Consider the following 20,414-nt stretch of genomic DNA (forward strand, 5'->3'; position numbering starts at 1 on the left):
CACCACTCCCCTAACGGCAGTCCCGGCCCCCCCCTCCCCAGGGCAGGACCCCCCTTGTCCCGCCCTTGCCCCAGATGTGCCGCCCAGATGTTCCCCCCTCCCCAAAACCTGCCCGCGCGCGTCTGATGCAACCACAACATCACCACGTGGCCCCGCGCGGCCGCTCCCCCGCGCCAGCCAATCGCGGCCCGATCCGTCAGTGCCGGGGGCGGGACCTCCCCGCTCGCCCCTCTCCCATTGGCCGCTCGGCGCGTCCATCGGCGCGGCGCGGGCCAATGGGCGGCGCGGCGCGGGGCGGGGCAGGCGCGGCGGCCGCGGGGGCCGGAGCGGCCGAGGCGCCGCGCCCGCTCCATGGAGGCCGCGGCCGAGGCCCCGCCGGCGCTCAGCTGCTTCTCCTACAACCAGGACTGCACGTAAGCGGGGCGGGAGCCGCGGGGCTGGGCGGGAGATGGCGGCCGGGCACGGCGGGGGCGGCCCCCGCGGCCCCGGAGCGCGGCGGGTGCCAGCGCCCCCCCTGGAATGGCATTCCCGGCGGGATGGACCCCCAACCCCGATGGGCGAGGCGCTTCATCCCCCCCCGGCCCCACCCGGCTCTCGGTGAACACCCCCCGGCGCCCCCGGCCCGGGTCCCCAGGGAGGCGCAAACCCAGAGGGATCGCCGGGTTTTGCCCTCCTCTCCCTCTCCCCCCGCAGCTCGGGAAGCGTTTTGGGATGGGCAGAGCAGTGACGTTGTCCCGGGGCTGTGTCCGCGCACCGCTGCGTGGCCACTTCGGTTGCCCAGGGCCACCAAAAGCCGGCTGTTGGCGAGCATCCCGCGCCAGGGCGCGGCGGGTTTCCCGGGAGCCTCCCATCCCCAAACCGTCGCTAACCTGTGGTCCACCTGCCCCAAGCTTAAGAACCCTTTCCCACAGGGACAACGAAGCTCCCGTGGCAGTGCAGCCACACACGGCCCTGGCAGTCCCAGCCCAGGTCCTGGGCAGCGAGATAAGGATCAGAGATAACCGACCCGGCACCTGGAAATATTGTTTCCTTCGCAGCCCTGCTTTGCATTGGTGTGTGCAAACAAAGGGTGCTTTGAGGGATGTCGAGGTGCTGCTGACATGAGGCTGCTGGTCACTGCCACCAGCACAAATGCTGTGCATTAGTATTATGGGCTGGCTGTTTTGAGACCTGGATGTTGCTGCTTTCTGCATCTGGATCTGAGCAGAGACAGCACCTCTAACACCCTTAACAGTGAGAGCAAAGCTTCCACAGCCCTGGCAAGTCGCTGTGTCAGTATAGGTGGATCAGCCCTTTTTGTGTCCCAGTGGTCCTGTCTGCAGCCTCCCAGGTAGATGTCAAACTGTTTGTTCCTCCAGCAGCCACAGGACCATGGCAATGGAGGAGTTTGCTGTCTCACAGGGATACCTGCCTTCTGTAGGCTACAACAGCCTCAGATGGAAAACTGGGTTCTTGGGTTTGTTAATTTGTGTGATTTAAATTGAGAGGGGGAACTGAAGTTGTGCCTTCACGGACCAATCACTGTGCCAGGAATGACCCAATTCCCCTGTGTCAGGGTCTAACCCCAGCCAGCTCCTCACTCCCAGTGAGGTGGAGAGAGACACAAAAGGGTAAAAGTGAGAAAACTTATGGGCTGAGATAAAGCTAGTTTAAAGCAAAACCCACACACAAGCAAAGCAAAGCAAACCAAGGAATTCATTCCCACTTCCCATGGCAGGCAGGTTCTCAGCCATCCCCAGGTCAGCAGGGCTCCATCATGGATAACAGGGAAAACAAATGCCATCACTCCAAACTTCCTCCTTTCCTCCCTTTTCCCCCCACCTTTATACACTGAGCATGACTCCATATGATCTGGGATAACCCTGGGGTCAGTTGGGGTCAGCTGTCCTGGCTGTGTCCCCTCTCCCAGCTCCTTGTGCCCCCTCAGCCTCCTCACTGGTGGGGTGAGGAGCAGAAAAGGCCTTGACTCTGTGCAAGCACAGCTCAGCAACAATGAAAACATCCCGCTGTTATCAACACTGTGCTCAGCACAAACCAAAAACACAGCCCCACACAAACTAATATGGAAAAAAAGACTGTATTCCAGTCAAAACCAGCACATCATCCCTGCAGGGACTCCTCCTGTCACCTTAAGATCTGAACTAGCAGGTTTTTGCTTTGTCTTTGCAGCTCCCTGGCAATTGGAACCACAACTGGATACAGACTTTTCTCCTTAAGCTCTGTGGAAAAACTGGACCAGGTCCATGAAAGCAGTAAGTGTCCTGTTTCACTGTGGAGGAGTATTGACCAGCAGCACTTTAAACTTGTGGGAGTCCTTCACCATTGTTAGAATTCAGCTTCTTTTCCACTGCTGTCAGTCTGGCAGCAGCACTTTGTCCTGAAAACCAGCATGCAGAGGTAGCTTCCCACTAGCATGTTTGAGATACAGGGACAGGAGACCACAGGCTCCCAGCACAGCTGCTGGACAACTCACAGGCTTTTAATCCAGTGTGGTATTTACAAGCAAGATGTTTTTAACAGGTTTCCCGTGTAAGAAGGTCACTCACAGCAGGCCTGCAGTTATTAGCTGTGCTCAGAGCAGCATGCAATGCACTTAACAGCCCCAAACGAGTCTGGCCTCATGGAGCACGGACTCCAGTCTGGTTCAGGCCAGAAGTGTTTCAGCTGAGATGCTCTAAAGATAACATTCCCCAGCTGGGATAGGCTCATCTCTCTCCAGTGGCTATAGAAGGAGCCTCAGCAACCAGACAGAGCTGCATCATCTCAGCAGAGTCCAGGTCTTTGCCTCACAGGCTGACTAAGCTGCTGTACAGCAGCAAACTGTAGATTTATGTCAAAAACTATTTAGAAGTTTGGATTGTCCCCAGTCAGGCCAAAGAGAAACATCCCTGCTGGTGTCACACTCAGGGTGATGGGCTGAGGCACAAGCAGCCCCACATCACAGCTGTGGGGCAGCCTTTGGACCTCAACACAGCCCAAACTGAGCATCATTCAGGGCCCCTGCACTGGACATCACAGTCCCTGAGGATTTGGGTGCAGGTCCACCAGGACCACTGCAATGGTGCCTTCTCAACACAACAGGAGTTATCCCAAACAACCTCTGCAAGACTCACCAAGCCACTGTTTGCTCCCCTAAGGAGGCTGAGAGAAACCAGACACCACCCAGAATAAACAGGGAGCCACACACAGCTCATTCCTTACCTCAGCAGCCATGGCCTGCACACTCCCTCCAGGAAAACCCCTAACCAGACTGAGTGAGCTCCTCTTTTTATATCCCATTCCCAAGGATTAACTGCAGCTGGAGGGCCCAAGGTACCTTCAGCTGGAGAGGCACAACAGCACTGTCTTAATTTTAACCTTCAGGGGAATGTTCATTAACCCCCTCCTGCTCTGACCTAATTCCTTTGTGCCAGGTATGAGACACTTATCACAAAGGCAGGTGTTGAACACCTTAGCACTGAGCCTTCCAACCCCACTCCCTCTTGTTGCTGCCCTCAAACCAACCACCAGCCAGGCTAAAGGCCCTGCTGTGCTTTCCTTGTGTGCCCAGATGAAATCCCAGATGTTTACATCGTGGAGCGTCTGTTCTCCAGCAGCCTTGTGGTTGTGGTCAGTCATGCCAAGCCACAGCAAATGAATGTCTACCACTTCAAGAAAGGGACAGAGATCTGCAACTACAGCTATTCCAGTAACATCCTGTCCATCCGGCTGAACCGGCAGGTGAGAGGCACTTGGGAGGGAAGGGGGTTATCCAGAGTTATCCCGCTCTGGCTCTTTGCTGGCGCTGCCTTTCCAGCTGGGACCAGCCTGGGGAGGTTTGCAGGGACACTGTAAGTGGCACTGGAGGGGTGGGTGCCTGTCCTCTCCCACCAGCTCCACTCCAGACTCAGTGACAGGAGCAGGAGCTGTGCATATCATCTGCCACAACTCTTCCCTTCAGTCAAATGAAGCCAAGTCCTTGTTTTCGTAGCAGTGACACAAAGGCTTTTTGTCATCTGCCTTCTTGCCTATTCAGGATGCAGCTGTGCCAAAAAAACACCTTTTCATCTCCCTTCCCTCCCATAGATTCCACATCCTGACTCCAGGCCCACCTCTGCCCTCTTGGTTGCAAATAAGACCTTCAAAGTTGGTGACAAAACCCAGGAGTAACTTGAACTCTGTGGATGAGGCAAAAGGCTGCTTCTCAAGTACTGCAAGCAGCCTTGTTTTGTTTTTAAGGGTATAAAAACCATCCAGGCCACTTAGAAGAAAGCTTTTAGGGTGTTATTCTGTGAATTGACACAGCCTCATGCAGCCCTGAGCCCTTTTGGAGGTTTTTAAGTCATCTTTTCTTTTTGTCCATAATTATTTTCCAAGTATATGCCCTAAGAGGCAGAGGACATTTTACAATGAAGAAATAAGCAGTCTGGGTAATTGTATATAATCAGCTCTCCTCAGTTAGCAACAGTGAGACCTGCAGTAAGACTCTCTGGGTTGAGCTTCCAGTAAAGCTGCCTTTGACCAAGAGTTCCTGTACTACAATTAAATCTGTCCTAAATTGATTTTTTTCACTTAAACTTACAATGGAACTGGCAAAAGAAGGACTTCCTTTGAATTGCAGATAGCTGTATGTGTATAAAAATAAACTGGGAGGTTCTGCTTAGCAGCTCTAGGAGATTAGTGTGAATAAAATAAGTTCAGGCTATTCCCCATGTGCTGCTCTGGAGTTTGCCTGAAGGTGATGCACAGTCCCAGCCTTGCATTCATGTTCTTCAGCTGCATGATGAGCTTGGGTTCAAATCCTGGGCTGAGCTCATCCTCTGGCTGTAACACAGGCACACCTGGAGAGATCTGAAGATGCTACAGATGCTTAGAAACATGGAATATGAGAGTCATTTGGGTTGGAAAAGACCAGTAAAGACGTGGAGTCCAACCACTCCCCCACGTCCCCAAGCGCCACATCCACATGTCTCTTAAATCCCTGCAGGGATAGGGACTCCACCACTGCCCTGGGCAGCCTGTTCCAATGCTTAGTAACCCCTTCCATGAAGAAATTTTTCCCAAAATCCAATCTAAACATCCCCTGGTGCAATTTGGGTAGATTGAAGTCACTGTTTCAGTCTACATTCAAGGTTTAACCTGATGGCTGTCAGGTTCACCATGTGCTGTGACACCTGAGCCCTTGCCTGGGCTTCTGTAGGAAACCTGTGCTCCATTGGAAGTCCACAGAAGGACAGATCCCATACAAAGCATTAGCACAGGAAAATAAACAAATAAACCAGGAACAGGTCTCAAACAAACAGTGCATATTTCAATTTGATCTCTCTGTGAAAAAGTCCTTGTTGTGCAAACAAGTCCCTCCGTTGTTGTTGATCCACGGGAATTCTTTGTTCCAAGCTCCACGATAACTGAAGTGTGTTAAGGTGTGATTTGTCTCAAGGTGGGGAGCAATCTGTGCTGTGCAACCAGTGAGAAGCTGCTGGAACCTCCCCGGGGTTTCATTCACTGCTGAAACCCTGCTGAGCTCTTTGGAGAGGTTTGAGGTGTTTTTCTGTCTGTGTCCAGACCCATTTCAGCCCTGAAAACACAGCTCAGTTATCCAACCTGATCTGTGTCAATCTAAGAAAAATCTGGTGAGATTTCTGTACAATTAGCAGTGCCTCAACCCTGGGGAGCAATCACAGCACCAACACCTCCTCTGAGGCTCCATCTATGTCCACAGAGAGGATAAATCCCATCCCACTGACCTTAGCATGGAGGGCAGGAGAGCAGCAGCCCCCTCCAGCTCCTGGTGAGCTTGTCCAGACCTCCTTTGCCTCTTCACCTCCCAAACCCATCACTTTCCTGGATTTTGTCCCTGTGGGTTCCAACATCTCTGGCTGCTGCTTTGCCATCCTCTGGAAACCTCCCTTCACCTGGACATCAATAGCAGCCCATTCTGGGAAAGCACATGGTGGCTTTGCTGAAATCAGCTATATAAATATTACACTTCTTGCAAGTTGATGGCTGTTACTGGAGAAAAGGCAAAGTCTTCCTGGAAATGCAAAATGGCTCTGACACAGCCCCAGATGCTGTGGTTAGCAGGAATAGAAGTGGGAAAGAGTTTGATCTGAGAGTAATGGTGGAGCAAGGCAAAGATTTTCTAATGTGGGTGTTTCAAGTTAGTGACTAAGCTCCACATTTAGATACTAAATAAGTGGCCTCATTTCTAAAGAGGTGGAGGCTTCCTGTACATGGATTTGGGTGCTCCAGCTTGAGGAGCCTGGATGGAGTCTGGCCTTTGGTGTTTATTGGGAGGTTTTCAGTGTTTCTGGACACTTGGCACTAACAGAGGTGAAGCTGTGCACTTGCTGGACTTGGGAGGCACAACCCTTCAGCCAGACCCAAAGCCTTGGTCCCAAAAAAAGCCTCTGTGCAAAACCTCTCCGTGGTAAAACGGAGAGATCTGGACCAAGATCTGAGACCGAGACACAAAGCTGAGTGGCCGTGGAGATGGTGGCCCAGTGCTGAGGTCACTGCATCAGGCTTCCCTCCTCCTTTCTGCCTCTCCTCCCCTTGTCTGATTCCAAATGGGAAAGGAACATCCCCAGTGAGAGGGGATGGAGAAGCAGAGATCCCGTTTTTGTTACATTTTGGTGTGTGAGAAATTCCTGTTGAGTTTTTCTGACACCAAAGACTTGGGTTGGTGCACTGTGGGAGCAGCAGACAGAGGCACCATGACCATGTTGGTGAGGTTCTGTGCATGTCCCTTGTGTCCTTGCAGAGGCTGGTTGTTTGCCTGGAAGAGTCAATTTACATCCATAACATTAAGGACATGAAGCTTTTGAAGACTATTCTGGATACACCTCCAAACACAACAGGTAAGTGTGGAAGAACTGTGTGAAAGGGAGCTTTGTAGAGCCACAACACTCAGGTTAGAATTTAAACCAGGCTGTGGCTTGTGTATCCTAATTCAGTACTGGGGAGCCAGAAATGGAGGGAGGCAGTCCATGGGCTTGGGAGAGCAGAAACCTGGCTCTGTCCTGAGCAAAACCCAGCTCTGTCCTGAGCAAAACCCGGCTCTGTTTGGAGCAAAACCCAGCTCTGTCCTGAGCAAAACCCAGCTCTGTCCTGAGCAAAACCTGACTCTGTTTGGAGCAAAACCCAGCTCTGTCCTGAGCAGAAGCATCAAAGGGGAGCAGGGGTGAGCAGCAGGGTTTGACTTCCCCTTGAGGTCAGCTCCCAGAGCCATCAGTGCTGGAAGATCACCCGGGGCAGAACCCACAGCCAGAACCCACAGCACTAATTCCCAGCCGGGGAGTTCCCGGGAGCCCTGGGCTGCCACCTGATATTATTCCAGGGATGCAGCAAACCCGAGGGACAGGGCAGGTGGCCTCAGGACAGATCCTCTCTGTGCAGCCCAGGGTGAATCCGGCTTTCCTGCCGCTGGGAGAGGAGCTATTTTTAGCTGTGCAGAAGGAGCCTTGGCCGGGTGCCCACGGCAGCGCTGCCGTGCGTGGCTGTGACATCCCGGCCCGTCGCAGCTGCAGCATCATTTCATGGGCTGTTGGTCGGGAAGTTGCTGATGTGCTCACGCTTGGCTTCTGGGCTTTCAAGGGATGCTCTCCCAGCAGCTCCCCTGACCTACTTCAGGTCTCAACAGATGGCCTCTCCCTGAGGATTAAACATACTAAACGCTACAAATATAATTAAAGTTTAAAACCTTCCCGAGAAGGCCCGGCAGCGGCAGGGTGGGCAGGGATACCCAGGCCTGGAGCTGCTCTGCAGTGGGGCTGGAGGACTAGGTCATGGTTTTAGAGCAGCAGCAATCAGCTGGGGCAGGACTGGGCTGCTGAGGATCATAAGCTTCATATGGGCTTAGTGCTTTAAAGCCCTTTTACTGCAGCAGCTGTCACTGAAATGAGCTGAGTGACCAGCGTGGTGCCACGCCTGCTCCTGTTGTCCCGGGGCCATCTGCTTTGGTCCCAACTCTGACCCCAGGGATGGTGTGTCCAGGAGGTCAGGGCAGTCCACTGCTCTGTACAACCCTTTTTGGAGTGGGGGTCTGTGCCAAAGGGATGTAGGAGCACAAAAAAGCCACCACTCCTAAAGTGTGTGCCCTGAGCACAGTAACACCAGCACAGGGAGGACCAGGGTTTGCTGCAGCACACCAGCCAGTCCCTGTGAGATCTCTGGCTGTTCCTGGCCAGCACCTGGCTCCCAGTTCAGCCTTCTCCATGCAGGAGAGGAAAACACCCACGCTGGCCAAATCTGTTGTTTTTCATGTGGTTCATCTCAGGGGCAGGATTTGCACTGAGGAGATCACAGTGCTTGTGGTGACCTGTGCCATCTCGGGAATGACTGCAGATTTGGAAACCACCTCATGTGGCTCCCCCCAAGCCCCAGATGTGCCTGGACCTGCTGACCTGGGGGCAAGGCCGGGCTTCCCAGACACAGCATTGTTTTTCCATGCTGCTTGAGGAAGGCACCTGTGATGTGGCACTCCCAGAGATGCCATCCTGAGCAGTGCCTGCCTGCCTCCTCCCTCCTGGTGCTGCAGGTACCAACCTTCATCATGGCTGTGTGGCTGCCAGAGGAGAGGAGAGGAGTACCTTCAAAGGCTGCCCGTGGCCCTGGTGATCCTTGTTCTTTGTGTGTCCCTGAGGTCAGCCCAGTACACTCACATCTGTGTTTTCCCCTGGCCTGGTTTCCCGCCCGCCTCTCCCGGCCAGGCGGGAGCAGAGGGAGCGGGTGACTCACACCAGCCGCTCAGAGCTCGCTTTGTTCCGCTCCAGCCTTCCCTAAACCCTCCTCTGAGAGAAAGGGCTGTGCTGATCCCCCCCGTGCTGCCTGAGCTGGGGGAACACCATCCGGAAAAGACAGGATGCTCCTCACGAGCAAAGTCTCTGGGCTGTCTTTGCCTTCCTCCCATCCCTCCCTCTTTAATTGCCTTTTAATTGCCTGCACTTTGCCGCCGCCGCGCTCCTCGTGCCTCTCCCCGGTGCGCCATCCCTGGCACGGTGCACACGCCTCTGGATCGACGGCGAGTGGATCCCTGGGGCCCCTGGCTGATCCTGCAGCTCCTGGCTGCGCCGCGGTCTCTTTGTTTAGTTATAAACAATGACCTAAAGCGAGAGATCCTTCCCCGAGGCTGGGCCGGGGCCAGGGCCGTGTCCTGACCCAGGGGGTTGCACGGCAGGACAGTCCGTGTACGTGCAGCGTGTGGGTGTCCTGTTTGGGGCCGTGGCAGCACCCCCGGTGCCTTTAACCCCGTGGCTTCCTCCGCACGTGGGACGAGGGGGGACCCCCGGCGCGGGTCAGGAAGCTCAGGTCGTGCCGAAGCCTTGAGTCGGGTTTGGGAGGACAGTGAGCACGCAGATGTGGCGCAGGAAGCGAGTGAGACATGTTCTGTATGTGACAGGATTCACCGGGATGGATCCTGGGCCAGCAGCAGAAATGAGAGGCAGGAAGGGATGCTCTTTTCCGAGGTCACCTGGGGGACAAGCGGGTGGATGTACCCACACACGTATCCATCCATCCCTGTCTCATCCTGTAGTTCCTGCTCCCTTTCAAAGGGGCGTTTGGGAACCTTTATGCTCGTGTTGGCACAAAACCAGATGGCTCTTACGGGGAAGAATTCTCCCCGTGCTTGAAATTTAGCTACGTTCGAGTTCCTTGTCAGCCGGAAACTCCCTGCACAGCTGGGGCCCTTCCTTTGTCTTCCTCTGCTTCCCTTTTCCATTCAGAGCAGAAGGAAGCGGCACTGCCTTGCCCTGCCAGCCTTCACATGCCAGGCTGCGTGTCGGGGCTGCGTCCGTGCCGTGCTGCTCCTCTGAGCCTCCAACCCGGCACCCACGCCCTGTGCACATCTTCCTGCCTTCTCCAAGGAGATGATGGACAGGACCTGGGCTCCTGTGCAGTGTCTGGCAGGAGGGTGGCAGGGCCCAGGCAGCCGTTCTGTCCCGTGCCACCAGGTGTCCCCACGGCCGAGGCATTTCCAGCGCTCCACACCCGGTGCCGGACGGTCCCAAACGAGACAGAGCCTGAGCCCCCTGCCGTGCCCATGGCCGGGGATGTGCGTTCCTCCTCCCCCAGCGCGCAGCCTGAGCCGTGTCCCTCTGTCCCTGCCAGGTCTGTGCGCTCTCTCGATCAACCACGCCAACTCCTACTTGGCTTATCCCGGCAGCGCGACCAGCGGAGAGATCGCGCTTTACGACGGAAATACTTTGGTAAGTGCGAAGCCCGGCCTTTGGATACCGACTGAAAACAAACAGAGCCACAGCAAAGCCAACGGGGCCCTTGGGAAGGATGAATAAATACGCTCCACCGAGCTAGGCTGCGAGGGAATTGCCTGGGAGGCACATTCCCCGTCCCCCGTGCTCGGAGCTGACAGCATCTGAGATCAGGGCATCTCCCAGTACAGATATTCGGGAAAACATGACCCACTGCCCTGCAGCCCCAGGGCCGCTGCCAGGCTGGCACTGGGGTTCCTGCAGGAGCGTCAGCAGCGTATCCCACGGGAGTGATGTTACTAGTGTGGCTCAGGAAGCGTTGGAGCTGCTCCAGGCACAGCACAGAACCTGGAGCAGTGGCTCTGCCACAGGCTGGAAGGGATGCTGGACCCAAAGTCATGGAGAGGGCAAAGTGTCCAAAGTCCCCTCAGGAAATCTGTCCCTGGCTGGATGCAGGGTCATGATTATCTGCTGTTTATGCCAGGGCTTTGGGTTACATAAGGCTGTGGCTCCATACATGCAACGGGAGCCGAGGATCTGCAGCAGGGGAGGAGCAGAGCACAGGGGGAAAACACTGTCTCTGCTGCTGTGAGAGGTGCAGGGAGGGCCGGGGCTCCCTGCAGGCACCAGGGAGGTGTTGCTGCAGCAGGATTCGCTGTGCAGCACGGCGAGATGCAGGGAGGCCAGCTCTGATCCTCACATACACATGCCAGGCTTCCAGGAGGGCGCAGTTGTGATCCCGAAACCTGGAGAGGCGGGGAGCTGAGGTTCTCTGCCCCTGAGGTGAGCTGTCTGTAATCACAGTGGCCACAGTAGGTGGGGAGTGAGCACAAGGCAGGGCAGAGATAAACTGCTGAGGATGTGGAAGAGATACCATCAGCACAATACTATCCCATGAATCCGTATCAGCAGGCCTGGATAGGGTGCGAGGCAGGGAACGCCCTGCCCTCACACACAGTCCAAGGAGCAACGTGTCCCTCTGCACTCACTTTACCTTCTGCCCTACAGAAAACAGCCTGCACCATCCCTGCCCATGACGGGCCTCTGGCTGCTCTCGCCTTCAACTCCACCGGCTCCAAGTTGGCAAGTGCTTCTGAAAAAGTGAGTGAGTGTGGCTGCAAGCACCCTCCCTCTGCCCAGGGCTGGCAGGGGGTCCCAGCCAGCTCTGCTGTATCAGGACCTTTGAGCTTAAACACAGCCAAGAGAGAATGGGCAATGAGGGATGCACTGCCAGCGTGTCGGGATCAGATTGAGCCCAGCTGGCAAACAGGAGGAGCCTTTGCACGTCCTGAGTTTCCTGGGTGTGTCAGGGAATGGGCTCTTACTCCTTGGCCTGCTCCTGCGTGATATTTCCCTTTGCATTTTTTGCAGGGCACAGTCATTCGTGTATTTTCCATTCCTGGGGGGCAAAAGCTCTATGAATTCCGGCGGGGGATGAAAAGGTCAGTTCATTCTTCTGTGGGTGACGAGCACACAGAGGGCTCCCGGAGCCCAAACGTAAACAGAGGGGCAGGGCAACGTCAGATCCTGGTGCCTTTGGCATCTTTTGTAGAAGGAAAACAAGAGCAAACATATCAGCTCAAAATGTCACTGTGCCAGGCAGCCTCAGGCCAGCTCAGTGATTCCCTGTGTGTCACAGAGCAGGGCATGGCAGGGAACAGAGATGGAGTCAATCCATTTACTCTGGCTTTTTGTTTCTCACTCGAAATAATGAAATCCCCAAAATTATCAGACCCCCCGTCCCTGCTCAACCTGTGCAGGGGATGCTGTATGTATCTCACTATCCAGCACTTTGGATGTCCTCCCTGGCCTTTGCAGGACCAGAAGGTTTAATGAGGCCAGCACAGATGTTCCCTCCACAGGCAGCTCTGTGAGCAAGGACATTTCCACCTCTCTGGCTGTTTGTCACTCGCTCGAGGCAACCCCCAACTCTGCTGAGCAAAGGGATTAGGGAACTGCTGGTCCCTGAGCTCACAGGCTCTGCAGCAGCTAGGCAGGGTGGATGGGTCTCCTTCCTCCCCATCCTCTTCCCTGTGAGCCAAACCCAACAGTTCCCTTGAGCAATGTGCCACGGAGTGACCAGCCCTGTCCTTGCTTGGCTGCAGGTATGTGAACATCAGCTCCCTGGTGTTCAGCATGGATTCCCAGTTCCTCTGTGCTTCCAGCAACACAGAGACCGTGCACATCTTTAAACTGGAGCATCTCACAGACAGGTGAGGAGATTAGCCTGGCTTAACCTGCCTGGCCCTGCTTCAGAGGTCTGCTTCTCCACAGCTGGCCTCCATGTCCTTTCCATGAGCAATACCAGCTGCAAACTCTTTGGCTTTGTGTCCTCGGGGACTCAATCCTTGAAAAGCCACAACCTGCATCCCTGCTGTCAGGCTCTCTGGGCCTGCTCTGGCTTTATTAGCTTCCACTGTCCCTCCTTCCTGTGTATCCAGCCAGTCTGGTGCACAACGTGCAGGTGCCCCAAATAAACCCTCCACCAGTGTGAGATCAGGATGATGTGCTCTGTTCCTGATGCTTTGTCACGCTGACTGTGGTGACCCCACTGATGCTGCTCTGTGACCCCCTCAGCCGGCCAGAGGAGCCTCCAACCTGGAGTGGTTACATGGGGAAGATGTTCCAGGCTGCCACCAACTACCTCCCTGCTCAGGTGTCGGGCATGATGAGCCAGGACAGAGCTTTTGCCACTGTCCGCCTGAACATCTCCGGGCAGAGGAACATCTGTGCCCTCTCCACGTACGTACTGACACTGCACCCCCGTGCCAGGCACAGCCATCTCTGCCAAACACCACCACCCTGGCCCCTTATCTCACCCCTGTGCCTGCAGGGCACACGGTGTGGGTGCTGCTGTGTCTGTGTGTGAGGGTTTTTTGGGGGTCTCATGATGCTTTTCTCACCAGGATTCAGAAGCTGCCTCGGCTGTTGGTGACTACGTCAGATGGACATCTCTATATCTACAACCTGGACCCGCAGGATGGAGGGGAGTGTGTCTTAATTAAGAACCACAGGTAACTGTTCCTCCAGTCACACCTCATGCAGAGGCTGATCTTTTACATACTGAGGGGAAATCTCACCTGACAGCACAAAATGGAGCTGTAGGAGCAAGAACGTTAGAACTGACTTTGTGATTTGAGTGCTTGACCTGACGGATGTGGGTGGGAACCACATCAGCAGGCAAGGACAAGGGGCTTCTTGCAGAAGAAACCAGAGACATCTCAGATTCCATGGCAGCTGTGGGATATCTCAGCCCAGACAGCAGAAGTGGGCAGGCTGTGCCTTAGGAGATGCCTCTGGCAGAGAGCACCGACCGTCATGGTGGCAGGAGAGCAGAGTATCTTCTCCAGGTGTGAGTGGGAGCTGGAAGGCTGATTTTGGGGGTAGGATGATCTGGAGTGACACTGGGAACTTCTCCAGTGCCAAAGCAGAAGGAGTTTCTTCACAGAAAGGGTGGTCAGGCATTGGAAAGGGCTGCCCAGGGAAGTGGTGGAGTCTCCATCCCTGGAGGTGTTCAAGGAACGTCTCAGTGTTCTGGTTTAATTGACAAGGTGGAAATCAGGACTCAATGAACTTGGAGGTCTTTTCCAACCCCAGTGATTCAGTGATTCTGTGAAAGCAGAGCCTGTTCTGTTCGTATGCAAATTCCATGGAGCACGTAACCCCTCCCCTGCACACATCTGGGCTCCTTGGCTCCAGATGTGAAGCCTGTGGGGTGGGGTGCGATGCAACATGTGCTCTGAGCCGGGAGGTGGCTGCCAGCCAGGGAAATGCCAGCAGCTTTTTGAAAAGCCACAAAACAAAAGCACTTCAAAGCTGCGCTGTCCAGCGCACGCCGGCCGCCCGCCTGCCCCCAGCTTTGTCTTGTGGGCTCCTCTGAGCATCAGAGGACTGAAAAGGGCCCTTGGGTCATGAGTTACATTACATCATACGATATCTCTGCTCAAACTCCGTCCTAAACTAGCCAGGGCTGCTTTTCCCATCTAGTCCTCTCCTGTTGGAAGCCCTTTGGAGCCCCCCCTGTGATTAGAAACACTGTTTGCCTTTGTAACCTAAAGCTCTTGTGGTCAGCCTGTTCCCTTCTGTTCCTGTGCCAGCATTGTCCTCCAGCCGAAGTGGTGCTTTCCCTATCTCCTGCTTCCCCTCTGCTTTCCTTGTGGAGCACAATGCTCCCCTTCTGCAGCACTGCTAGGGCTGCAGGCAGAGCATGGATGTGGTGGTGTGGATGGGTGATGCTCTTCAAGGAGATGTGGATGCATGGGCTTGTCTTATCTGGAGCTGGGGAGGAACAGCTGGGATCAGAACTAACTCTTCTTCCCTCTCTTGCTCCTGTACAATTAGTCTGCTTGGCTCAGGAAAGATGGAAGAGAACAAAGAAAATGACCTTCAGCCTCCAGTACCTCAATCTTATGCAGCAACTGTAGCCAGGCCAAGTACAGTGCCTTCAACTTCGACCATGCCAGGTAAGCACATCTGCCTGCCTTGGGCAGAAGCCACAAGGCCACCTGGGGCAAAGTGGAAAGTGTGCAAGATTCCAGGGGTTCAACCTTTTGGGCAGCAGGACTTTGGAGCTCACCTGGTTCATCCCCTGTGACAAAAACAGGCTGGGCGTTTTCTGCTCTGCTTCCTGGGAGCCTGTGCCAGCACTGCTTCTCCTGGTGCAGAGCTATGCCACAGATGGGCCCAAGGCAAAGTAGGAACCACACCTGAGCTCCAGTTTATGAGACAGCAGCTGCTGCCAGGTGGTTTCCAGGAGTTGAACCCCTGGGTGTAGAAGTCAGGTCTCGCTGTTTTTGTGGCGACGTCGCTACAGATTCTCCAAATCTGTTATACCTTACCCACAAAGCCAGCGCTAAACTGCTGCAGGGAAACACTGGGTGACTGTCTTATTATATTCTCTAGTCTAAGGTCCACTTAACAGAGGTAGATCTTACTCTGAAATTGGTGCTCACATTCGTGGCAGGAGGAGGAAAGCTGCCATTAGTCCATCCCTAATCCATAGTGTCGACGGAGATACCTTCCTCTCCCTTGGTCCCCCAGAGCTCTGTGCTAAAGAGGTGATGACACGGTGTCTGCTTTTTGTTTCCATCCATTCATCCACAACATTCTGTGGTTTTCCTTGGCCAGGCTACTCGGAGGACGGCGGGGCCCTGCGAGGAGAGGTGATCCCAGAGCACGAGTTTGCGACGGGACCGGTCTGCCTGGACGATGAGAATGAGTTCCCTCCTGTGAGCATTCGGGACCCCTAGAACTGCAGCTCAGCCCTCATGCTAAGAAGGAAGTAGTAACCTCTTACAGAAGAGATCCCATTGCCCCCTCCTTGTCCCAGCTCGCTGTGAAGCCTAAAATAACTAAATTAGTTGCAGGGACAGTGCCAGGAAAGTGACACCCCCACCAAGTGGCATCTGGGGATGGGGCAAAGATGATCAAACCTACTAATTAGAGATGGATCTGAACAAACTAGCTGTGTCCAGATCCAGAGCTAGCCTTTGTGCCTTAAGCAGATTTCTAGTATTCCCAGGACTAGTTTTAACTGGAACAATACCATCATTTAGAAATAAAAACTTAATACTCCCTGTTGCATTTACAGTCAGTTGTATTAGTTTATGGAATGCAACTGGAACATACCTGAACCTCACCAGTCTCTTCATTTCCAAGCTAACTGAGAAGGAAACTCCTTTTCCAAGTACAAAGATGAAAGGAATAACAGAGTTTGAAACCATTTTATGATTTTTATATGGCACTTTCTCAGTTACCATTGGAAGGAGAATCTGGATTTTTAAATCTAACTCAAGCCTGGCAGTGCCTTTCTGGCTTCTTTTTCCTATTCCACACTCATTTATTGTGTTAAGTGTCTAACCCCTAACTGGACAGATGTTGGCCTGTGCTGTGATCTGGTTGTAATCAGTGGTGTCTTCATAACAGTAATGCATTAATACAGCAGAATATTGTAATGGATTTCAGGTTGCAGCCTTGGCAGGCTCTGGAATCCTGTACTTGGTTTTTAAATATCCTGCTGTTGGAGTTTTGCCTGAAAAGGAGGAAGTAAAAATTTTATCCCAGGATTTGTTCCATGTGCTGAGCTGACCTCTGCGAGGCACGTTCCTGTGAACTGATGCAAAGTGTTATTTAGATAAAAGGTGACTGGCTCATAACTCCCTTTGAACCAACACCACCTAAAGCCAGCTCCAGTCACACAACCTTCATATTCCTTCTCTTTCATTACCTCTAACTTAATCTGCTGCAAACTGGGAGCAGGAGTTTCCTACTTGTCCCACACCATTAGCCAAGAAGGAAATTTAAAATGTCTCCCTCTGGTCAAATCGTGTGGCCACGGAGAAGCTGGAAGGAGCAGCAGGGCCAGGGAGAAACCCTTTGTTTCCTCCTGCTCTTGAACCTGTGGTTCAGGGACGAGCGATGGCCAGCGAGCAGGAATCACGCTGCTCCTGAATGAGCCTCCCTGCCGGGGCTGGGCTGTACAAAAGCAGCCCCAAACCCCTGCTGCACCACAGCAGGTGCTTCGTTAAATGAACTTTGATCTCCCCAAACCCCTGTCATTGACCTGACAGAGCAAGTGAACATGTGTAACGCTGGGGAGGAGGAGGCGTGGGAGGGAAGGCGCTTTCCAGAAATACTCCCTGATACGGTGGCTTAGCGAGTGGACCTTCCAGATAAAGGCCCTGCACTCGGGTTTTGGGTTTGCCCCTCGCAGGGTGAGTGCACAAGGAGAGCTGGGCAGGATGTTTTGATGCTCTGAATTTCACTGAACTTGGCTGTTTTCTCAGCACTGAGACATTCGGTCTCGATGACGCGTCCAAGGGGGGTTTCAGGCATCGGTCACCACTCCTGTGTGGAGAAGGAGGGACAGAAAACCTGACCTTATCCAACAAAAATGTTTTGACAGCGTTCTGCTTTGCGGAAACATGGGAAGGGTTTTGTTTGTTTTCCAGCGTGCAACAAAAAGACATTTAAAAACCTCAAAACTTGTGACAAAATGGAATATTCACCCGCAGCCCACGGTATGGCTTTGAACTCAGACATGGTTCTGGAGAAACAGCAGTGCTCAAACCCCACAGTTCCTCTCCATTTTGAAACGTCTTGTCTTCCCTTGACCTCAAGCGAGACTTCAGAGGCTCAGCTCTTAAAGAGTGAGGAAAAACAGCTTCAGCCTGACATGAGGTCTGTCAAAAACTGCCTCTTCATTAAATGGAAGGAGGGACAGATCAGAGAAGAGATAAGAAGCCCAAGGAGGACTCATAAAAAGTGGCTTCACAGGAGGGAACGTGGATGTTGCTGCCGATTGTGCCAGGACTGCGGAAGGATCCCGCGGCAAGAGGTTAAACCAGTTCAATGACATCTCCTGCATTGATGGGGTGGATCAAACACTCCCAAGTCACTGTTGCTGTGAGGCAGGAAGGACTGAGGTGTTATGGAGGTGGACAATGGGCTGGAGCCCGGGGTGAGGAGCAGGTGCCACACAGGATGTGCAGGGAGGAGGCTGCGGAGCCCTCGCCCTGCAGGGCCAGAAGGTTTCACGGGGTGGGAAGAGTCAAACTCAGCTCTGGCTGCAAATGGTTGTGGCAATTACAGCTGTTTTTCTGGTCAGCTGCCCCTGTTCTGTGGATGTATCAATGAGGGAGGTTTCCAGTGGCGTTGGGAGCTGTTGGTGTGTGTGTGTTGGGCCAGGCAGGGCATCACTTGGCCGGCTCTGTTTTTGGGACCCAGTGTAGTGGCTGCTCCCACCAAGGCATGGTCAGAACAGTTCTGGGATAGTGCTGTGAGCTTTGGCAGATGAGATCCTGCAGGATTCTGCAAGCAGCATGGCCTGTGTGCAGCTGAGGAGTGCAGCCAGGGAATCTTCTTAAATATCCTGGGATTCAGTAGGAAAGGCAATTTCTTCCAGCAGGTTGCTCGGTGCTTTTCCAGGCCAACATGATCCATCCTGCATTTGGCTGCAGGGGCCAGAGGTGATGAGAAGGCTTTATCAAAGAGCCATTTCATTAAGTCAGGTGACATTACATACAGTGGTCACCTCTTCAAAGGCAGCTTCCCCTCACTGATACTCTGTCACTCTTAAAAACCATCTCTTTCACATCGATTTTTGGCTACTCCAAAATGGTGTGGGCAGTTTGCTGTGCTGCCAAAGGACTCTGCTGCCTGTACGAAGGAGAAATACAGGGGGGAGTCTGCAAGGGGGACAAATCAGTGCCCCAGCATGGGGTCCACCCACTCCTCTGCTGCTCCAAACCACGGAGCTTAATACAAGAAACGAGGTTGCAGATACATCTTTGGCTCCGTGGTTGCCCAAATTCCTCCTTGCTGTTTGCTGGATGGAGTTTCATTCATCCTGTTGCAGGGATATGGACACTAATTACTTTAAGTGATTTTTTTTCGGGCAGCTGGCTGTTAGCAGAGGAAAGGCCATAGGTTTTTCCAGTGAAGCTCTACTTGTAATTATGTTTCGTGGGGGATGAGTGAGTTTGGCAGGGCCTGAATGGCCTCTTGCTCCTGCTCTGGTAGCTCAGACTGGCATTTTGGGCAGCAGGGGCTTGCAGGATTAAGCCCATCTTATCAATACGTTATCTGAGGTCCCTGGGGAATCATGCAATCCTGTGTCAATGCCTCAAAACCAAGCGAGTGATGGTCCTGAAACTCCAGGAGAGACAGATCCTGGGAGGAGGAGCTGGGAGAGCCCAGCTGGGGCTCCAGGTTCACATCCCTCATGGTCATGTCTGGCAAGGCTGGAGCTGGGAAAGGGGGGATCTGTGAACAACTCAGGGTTGGTGCCCACAAGCACCTGCCTGAGGTGCTGCAGCAGCCCCACAGTGCTGCCCAAGCCTCATCCAGGAGCAGGGGCACATCTTACCCTGGGGTCTCCATGGCACAACTGGATCAGGGTCCTTGCTGCTGCATGTTCTTCTCTGCTCCTGCTTCACTCTTTCACTCAGAGGCTTTGCTGGTCCTTAGGCTGGGCTTTCCCTCTCCTAATCCTGTCTAACACATGGGTGTTTAACTCTGAGATCCATCCAGAGGGATGCAGTGATGCCCAGCACACGCCTGTCCTCTCCTGCCATGCCAGAGCCAAGCTTTTTGGGAGGACTCAGCGAGGCAAACGGGCTTCACTCCCACAAACGTGGCTGTGCTCAGCCCAATGCCAGCCAGAGGCAAGACACACTTATCACCAAACCAGATGGTTCCCGTTCCCAGGACTGTAAATTTGGGGGGGGGGGGGAAGCAGAGGGAAGAGTAAATAAATAAACCTCTCGCAAATCTGCCTTTGAATGGAAAGTAAAACACTGCGGGACATCCCTCCCCCTTCTCCTCCCATGTGCGTAAAACCAACTGGAAACACTCCCTGTTGCTGGGAAAAGTAAGGCAGCTCTGTTTTGATTTTGGTAGATAATCTTGTGCCGTGGAGGTCAGCCGGGCAAGGCGAAGAGGTCGTGATGAGGAGCAAACATCCCTGGAGGACAGCTGCTGGGAGCGCTCTGGAAAAGCCAGGAATTTCCAGGAACACATCTGAGAGTCCCCAAGATGAGAACAAAAAAAAAAAATATAAATCTGAGGTGGGCCACGCTTTCTCCTACAGTCTGTGTGAGTGAGTACCTGGCCCTGTCATAGCCCCTGTTTTAATTTGTGTTGGGTGGGGTGTCAATGTACTGTATGCACATCACTCTATTTAACAGACTCTATGTTAGAACCACAGTGTAAATGCTAATTTAATCAGATTTGTATGTAACCAGAATTTTATATACCCATTTGTCCCTTTTCTAATTTATGCTGTTTTATGTGTATAAATGTACTTATAGGAAGAGATATTAAACTTATGTATTTGTACAGTATATACATACTATTTTAACCCAGGCAAAGTATTTTTGGAGTGATATTAGAGAAGATGCCATTTGCTATGTTCAAAGACAGAATAAAGTCACAGTCTGTCCCTGGCAGCTTCTGCTGTTCTTTGTGGGGCCCTAAAGATGTCAGTCTGCATTAAGTTTTGGGAGTGGGAGAGTGGGTTTGGGAGCTGGGGGTAGGACAGCTGCTCCCACAGGACCTGACCCACCTGGCCAAGTCCACACAAGTTCACTTAGGCCTGGCCAAAAAAGGATCTGGGTGTGTAAATCAGAATCCAAAATGGTTTCAGAAAACCCTCACTCAGCTGCTGAGAAATCCCAGTGGTTTCTTAAGTTTCAGTTGCACCTTCGTTTCTGCCTTTGCATCTCC

The 20,414-nt window shown here is 53.3% G+C and overlaps 1 protein-coding gene across 2 annotated transcripts; it reads left to right on the forward strand.

The window, feature by feature from the left end:
* The first annotated feature begins 290 nt into the window (after positions 1 to 290).
* Positions 291 to 20,137, forward strand: WIPI1 (WD repeat domain, phosphoinositide interacting 1). 2 transcript variants are annotated; one of them, XR_007906225.1, is made up of 14 exons: positions 291 to 413; positions 2,170 to 2,252; positions 3,551 to 3,720; positions 6,743 to 6,839; positions 10,090 to 10,187; positions 11,199 to 11,291; positions 11,562 to 11,632; positions 12,296 to 12,403; positions 12,768 to 12,932; positions 13,097 to 13,204; positions 14,532 to 14,653; positions 15,318 to 15,418; positions 17,141 to 17,526; positions 19,590 to 20,137. XR_007906225.1 is itself a non-coding variant. In XM_051797303.1 (13 exons), the coding sequence occupies exons 1-13, from the start codon at positions 352 to 354 to the stop codon at positions 19,635 to 19,637; spliced, it is 1,326 nt and encodes a 441-aa protein (XP_051653263.1). In that variant the 5' UTR covers positions 302 to 351; the 3' UTR covers positions 19,638 to 20,137. The 2 variants fall into 2 exon arrangements, 1 of the variants encoding a protein (XP_051653263.1); XM_051797303.1 differs by lacking the exon at positions 17,141 to 17,526 and having other exon boundaries at positions 302 to 413.
* Positions 20,138 to 20,414: the final 277 nt, after the last annotated feature.

Source organism: Manacus candei, unplaced genomic scaffold, assembly GCF_025592945.1.
Source record: "Manacus candei isolate 608988 ecotype Guabito, Panama unplaced genomic scaffold, ASM2559294v1 h1tg000047l, whole genome shotgun sequence".
Taxonomy (NCBI): domain Eukaryota; kingdom Metazoa; phylum Chordata; class Aves; order Passeriformes; family Pipridae; genus Manacus; species Manacus candei.